The 5,263-nt window shown below is 56.9% G+C and overlaps 2 protein-coding genes across 4 annotated transcripts in view; one reads left to right on the forward strand and one right to left on the reverse strand.

The window, feature by feature from the left end:
- RUSC2 (RUN and SH3 domain containing 2) overlaps positions 1-2,403 on the forward strand; it is a 60,093-nt gene extending 57,690 nt beyond the window's left edge. The window contains exons 9-12 of the mRNA XM_024763038.1: positions 78-124; positions 577-1,387; positions 1,481-1,618; positions 1,703-2,403. Coding sequence (XP_024618806.1) covers positions 78-124; positions 577-1,387; positions 1,481-1,618; positions 1,703-1,904 — 1,198 coding nt within the window. The 3' untranslated portion in view covers positions 1,905-2,403. The remainder of the gene's footprint in view (positions 1-77; positions 125-576; positions 1,388-1,480; positions 1,619-1,702) is intronic.
- On the reverse strand, positions 2,339-4,904 carry CIMIP2B (ciliary microtubule inner protein 2B). 3 transcript variants are annotated; one of them, XM_024763040.1, is made up of 6 exons: positions 4,397-4,511; positions 3,770-3,993; positions 3,464-3,681; positions 3,203-3,254; positions 2,929-3,126; positions 2,339-2,599 (listed from the first exon to the last, which is right to left on the reverse strand). In XM_024763040.1, exons 1-6 carry the CDS (start codon positions 4,450-4,452, stop codon positions 2,511-2,513), a joined length of 837 nt encoding a protein of 278 aa, XP_024618808.1. In that variant the 5' UTR covers positions 4,453-4,511; the 3' UTR covers positions 2,339-2,510. The 3 variants fall into 3 exon arrangements, with proteins under 3 accessions (XP_024618808.1, XP_024618807.1, XP_024618809.1); XM_024763039.1 differs by having other exon boundaries at positions 2,387-2,599; positions 3,203-3,257; positions 4,397-4,904; XM_024763041.1 differs by having other exon boundaries at positions 2,387-2,599; positions 2,929-3,058; positions 3,408-3,681.
- Positions 4,905-5,263: the final 359 nt, after the last annotated feature.

Here is a 5,263-nt window from a genome sequence, read left to right on the forward strand (position 1 = left end):
AATATCTGTCTTCTTTGTATCTTATCATCTGGCTATATCCACACAAGACTCAACTCTCTTCACCTATCTCCCTACAGCATCCGGTCCCTGGAGTTCTGGTTTAATCACCTCTATAACCATGAAGGTAATGCTCAGAACCCTGCTCTGTCTTGCAAACTCAACAGAGGCCAGACCTCGGAGGATCAAAAGAGGGAGGCACAGCTGTCTTTTCAGATGCTAGAAGTGGGGAGGAGAACCACACAAGCTTTCATCCTCAAGGCTTGGGCTTCTACCCAAGTCCTCTCCCAGCCTCTGCTTGTGTTAGAGCCTTGGAGTCAGCGGGATACTCAGGCAATCTGGGAGTCAGGGTGGCAGGAACCTCTCTTCTCTGAACTCACGGCTGCCACTTAAGATTGTGGAGCTTCTGCACTGCACAACTTCAGAAGGCATCGTTTACACTGTAGTGCATCTAAGTGGCAGGGCACACAGCCTGTGCAGCAGTACACAGTGACTCCACCCACGTTGCCTTTCACAGGCCCACCCCAGGCCGGGCTCTGCTTCTCTGTGTGGCTCAGTCCCTCTCTCTTTCTCCCCTAGATATCATCCAGACCCACTACCAGCCGTGGGGTTTCCTGAACGCGGCGCATACGGTGTGCCCTGGCCTCTTGGAGGAACTGCTGCTGCTGCTCCAGCCCCTGGCCCTCCTGCCCTTCAGCCTCGACCTGCTGTTCCAGCACCGGCTGTTGCAGAGTGGCCAGCGGCAGCGGCAGCACAAGGAGCTGCTGCGGGTGTCCCAGGACTTGCTGCTGTCCGCCCACTCGACACTGCAGCTGGCCCGCTCCCGGGGCCAGGAGGGCCCTGGAGACATGGACGGGGCAGCCCGTGGGGAGCGGGTGAAGGGTGTGGGTGCCCCAGAAGGTGGAGAAGATGAGGAAGAAGAGAAGGAGACAGAGGCAGCTGAGAGCTCAGGGCGTGGCAGGTGGGCCCGAAGTGGGCAGGCTGGCTGGTGGTACCAGCTCATGCAGAGCTCCCAGGTCTACATCGATGGCTCCACTGAGGGCTCTAGGTTCCCCCGGGGTGGCAGCAATAGCAGCAGTGGCAGCAGCAGTGAGAAAAAGAAAGGGACAGGAGGTGGGGGGCCACCCCCCCGAGAGGGAGTCGTGGAGGGAGCTGAGGCCTGCCCTGCCCCTGAGGAGACCCTTGGCCGGGAGAGGGGCTGGCCCTTCTGGATGGGGAGCCCCCCTGATTCTGTACTGGCTGAGCTGAGGCGCAGCCGGGAGAGGGAGGGGCCCACTGCCCCCCCAGCAGAAAATGAGGAAGGAGCCTTAGAGCCTTCACCCGGGGTCATCAAGTGGGGACACCTCTTCGGGTCCCGAAAGGCTCAGCGGGAGGCCCGCCCCACAAACAGGTAAGAGACAGCCCCTGGTGTAGACAGATGGGCGGGGGTGCCTGCTCTAAGCCAGGGCACAGACAGAGCCAGAGCCCGGCCGCTATCCCCTAGGCTACCCTCGGACTGGCTCAGCCTGGACAAGTCCATGTTCCAGCTAGTGGCGCAAACAGTGGGTGCCCGCCGGGAGCCAGAGCCCAAGGAGAGCCTGCAGGAGCCACAGTCTCCAGCCCTGCCTTCCAGCACTCCATGGTGAGCCCTGGGAGACAGAGGGATTTGGGGGCTGGGTTTGGCTCTGGGTGGGGTTTCTCTGACCTCCATTTGTTGTTTCCCCAGCGAGGTGAAGGCACTGTGCCACCATCTGGCCACAGGCCCTGGACAGCTGAGCTTCCACAAGGGAGACATCCTGCGGGTGCTGGGGCCAGCCGGAGGAGACTGGCTGCGCTGCAGCCGTGGCCCTGACACTGGCCTGGTGCCTCTGGCCTATGTGACTTTGACCCCAACTCCAAGTCCAACCCCTGGAAGCAGCCAAAACTGAGGCCCTGTGCATGCTGGTGGCCTCAGGGACCCTCACAACCCCTAGACTCGTAGCCTGAGAGCCCTTCCCAAGCCCTCTGGCCTGGTTACAGAGAGTAGACCGAGAGCTGGGGGCCGCATACCCCCGTGCTCAGTATCAATTACTCCCCCTTAACTGTCCCAGTGACCTCGTCCAGATCTCCCCCCAGGAAAGGAGGGAAGGGACGCAGCACTGGGCTGCCAGAATTTCCCCCGCCCATCTTGGCCAGCCCTCCCATGGGTACAGACAGGCATGTCCCTGTGGAGGGAGGTGACCAGAAGGCCCGTTTGTGGGGGTCCCTAGGCCAGTTGGTGAGAAGGATGGGTGACAGTATTGGGGCCAGTTCCCTGAGCCCCCAGCTGTAAGTAGGCTGTGGCCAGTGCCTGGTGGTCAGAGGAGGGAGGAGGAGCCCAGGCTCTGTTTATGTATTTATTTATTTATTTATTACACCTATTAATAAAAAAGGTGCTCGGCCTCCAAACCATTCTCTCTTTGTGCCTTCTCCAACCCTCCAGACCATCTTTCTTCTTTGCAAAAGGATGGCTGGGATAGGATGAAAAGGAAAGAGAGAACTTGAAGTCTAGGTACCTACGCCAGGAGCTGCTTCTGGATGGTGCTGAGGCCCAGAGCATCATGGGTGAGATGCCCATATGTGCGGCCAAACTGGAACTTATACCCTGTGTGGCCAAAAGATTCTGTCATTTGTAGCCAGAGGCATAGAAGAGTTATTTCTCAGCCAGTTGCCTAGAACCTCCAAGTTATCCTTCAAAATCTGGCCCTAACTACTCCCTAGGAGCTACATCAGTTTCCTTTTCTGCCCAGTGATAAAGCTGACCCAAGGTCCCCCCATATCTACTAGTTCCAAGCCCTAAACCACCTCCACCTATCTCTCTCTCTCTCTCTCTCTCTCTCTCTCACACACACACACACACACACACACACACACACACACACACACACACAAATATTCCAGTCCCCAAAGCCTCCCTCTGGGGGCTGTCCTCACCTGGCACATAGCCCCCATATTTAGGTACAAGGCCCAGGTTCTGAGGGTAGGTCCTGGAAAGTGAGGGGAGATGTTTAGGATCCTTCTGGGATCTGCCCCCTGACTTCATCTGTCCAAATTCCTGCAGTGCCTGGTTGCTGAGCACAGGAAAGCTGGAACCGAAGAGGAAGCGAGCACGGGGCACATAACCAGTGAAGCCTAGGGGAGGGGTATACTAAGTCAGTACCTCCTGGGCACCTCCCCAGGCCTTTGGTCATTACCCACTTCCTCTCACCTGACATGAAGAACTTGCGAGGATCTCTGTCATCCATGGAATAAGGGGAAGCCTTCTGAGGAGAAGTTGATAGAAGAAAAACAGGGCTATCAAGTTCAGCCCCTGAGCTGTAACACAAGCTCCCAGGGAGGTGAGGCTGGCGGTCTAGCCCACATCCCCTGTCCCACAGCCATGCTACACATGGCCACCCCAGACCTGGCCACACAGAGGTAAGGCTCCCCACTCCCGCCTCGTACTCCCCATCAGCCTTCTCGGTCTCACTTGTTCTGCCTCCTGCCCCAGCTCTGGCTCCTTTTCCGTCTCTAGCTCTGCCTCCAGCTTTGGCTCTTGGTCTTTCTCCACGTCTTTCTCTCCCTTGGCCTCCTTTGGCAGCTCCTGACTCCTCTGTCGCCCATACCACTGAGTGAAATCATTCAGAGCCTCAGCCCAGACCTGGCTGCTGTTCTTGGCAAAGATGAACTGTGCCTGGGGTACAAAACCTAGGTAGGCAGGGGGCAAGGACGATTTGTTAGTGTGTGGGACCCATGTTCTGGGATGGGGGGTACCTGTTCATACCTGTGTACATACCTGTGTACCCAGGGATCATGCTGGAGCTGAGCCTTTCGTGTCCACGCCTGACAGGCAGGCTTTTCCTGGGACCCTCGGGAGATCTTGGAGGCCGGATGGGAGGCAGAAGTGTGCGGTGGGAAGGGGGCCGGGCTAGGCCAGGAGAGCCGCGAAGTAGCTGCCCAGTCATCTGCCCATAGGTCTGGCCCATGCTGAACCGAAGTAGCGGGCAGTGTCCAGTGTACCTGTAGCACAAGTCTCACCCACTCACCTCCAGCATCCCCGGCCTCACCATCCCCAGAGGCAGAAGCAGAGACCTCTGAAGCCCTGATCTCTTCTAGACTCAGCTGTGTATATATTTGGAGCAGGCGTTTCTTAGTTCTCTGTCTGGGTTTTCAACCCTTCCCCTCTGCTGCTACCCTGTTACCATGGAGAGCACAACACAAAGCTTCATAGCAGGCCCGGCTACTACTGTTCTCTTGCTTTTCCTTTTCCATCCAACATCATAGACATCCCGGCCATAAGCCTCCCATACCAGAATGTCCACCTGGCCCCCAAGGCTGAGGTGGCACAACTCTGCCACCTTTTATAGCCTTTTACACCCCTGTTCCCAGAAGCAAACACGTGTGCTCTGGGTAGAAGTCTTACCCTGGGATATAATGAGGGTTCTGAGGGTTCAGCCCTGGTATGAAGGTGCTAGCCATAGCCGTGGGAACCCAGGCAAAGTTCCCTTCGTTTCTCTGAGCCGTTTCTCTGAGCTGAGCTCCTGGGCTGTGTGTGCTGACTGTGTCAAGGGCTGGGAGGCCGAGCCAGAGGCAGGAGGTGGGGCTCGGGGAGGAGAGAGGGGTTGGGGCACTAGTGTGATGGCTGTCAGGGCCTGGGCCGCAGGGGAGTAGAGGCTCACTGGTCCGTCCACTCCGGATCAAGGGCAGCCCTGCCACCTGGGGGCAGGGAGAAGGCCGCGTACAGCCTCGCCACTGCAGAACCAAAGGAAGCCCTGAAGTGGCAGGTTGGGGAGCAAAAACTGACAGGCCCATTGAGCTCTGTCTCGAAAGAGGGCCCTTCCTTCTTAAGCCCCTCTCTGAGCACCTGCCTGAGGAGATGTGGATTCTACTCTCTGTGAGTCTTGGTTGAAGGTGATGGAATTCCTAGGAAAGCCCAGCGGGGAGGTGATAGGGAGAAAAGGAACCTAAAGACCTCTAGGCGGTGACATTGTTTATTTTCAGTAACGTAAGGACAAGAATTACTACCATAATCCGGATCATCATCCATTCAACAAATATGCCCTGCTCTGCCAGGCACGCTCTACAGTGGCAGAAAGTGCAGAGGAGTAGGAGACAGCGTGGCTGTGCTCCACGTGCCTATGGGCAAGTCAGTTAGTACCTCTGAACCCTACTATCCTCATTTATAAAATGCAGGTGCTACTATTCACCCTGCTACTGTTGTGAGGCTCAGATTAATGTATGCAGATGTGCTTTGTAACAAACACCTTGAAGCCAGAATGGTGGGGTAGGG

The sequence above is a fragment of the Neophocaena asiaeorientalis genome, unplaced genomic scaffold (genome assembly GCF_003031525.2).
Source record: "Neophocaena asiaeorientalis asiaeorientalis breed wild unplaced genomic scaffold, Neophocaena_asiaeorientalis_V1.1 scaffold449, whole genome shotgun sequence".
NCBI lineage: Eukaryota > Metazoa > Chordata > Mammalia > Artiodactyla > Phocoenidae > Neophocaena > Neophocaena asiaeorientalis.

What these genes read in the sequence shown, in the direction of transcription:
- CIMIP2B (XM_024763039.1), bottom strand. Translation starts at nt 4,785, where the DNA reads ATGGGCCTGTCAGTTTTTGCTCCCCAACCTGCCACTTCAGGGCTTCCT. An exon ending in CATGATCCCTGGGTACACAG is followed by an intron (nt 3,682 to 3,769) that starts GTATGTACACAG and finishes CTGCCTACCTAG; the next exon opens with GTTTTGTACCCCAGGCACAG. An exon ending in ATATGGGGGCTATGTGCCAG is followed by an intron (nt 2,600 to 2,928) that starts GTGAGGACAGCC and finishes TTGGCCACACAG; the next exon opens with GGTATAAGTTCCAGTTTGGC.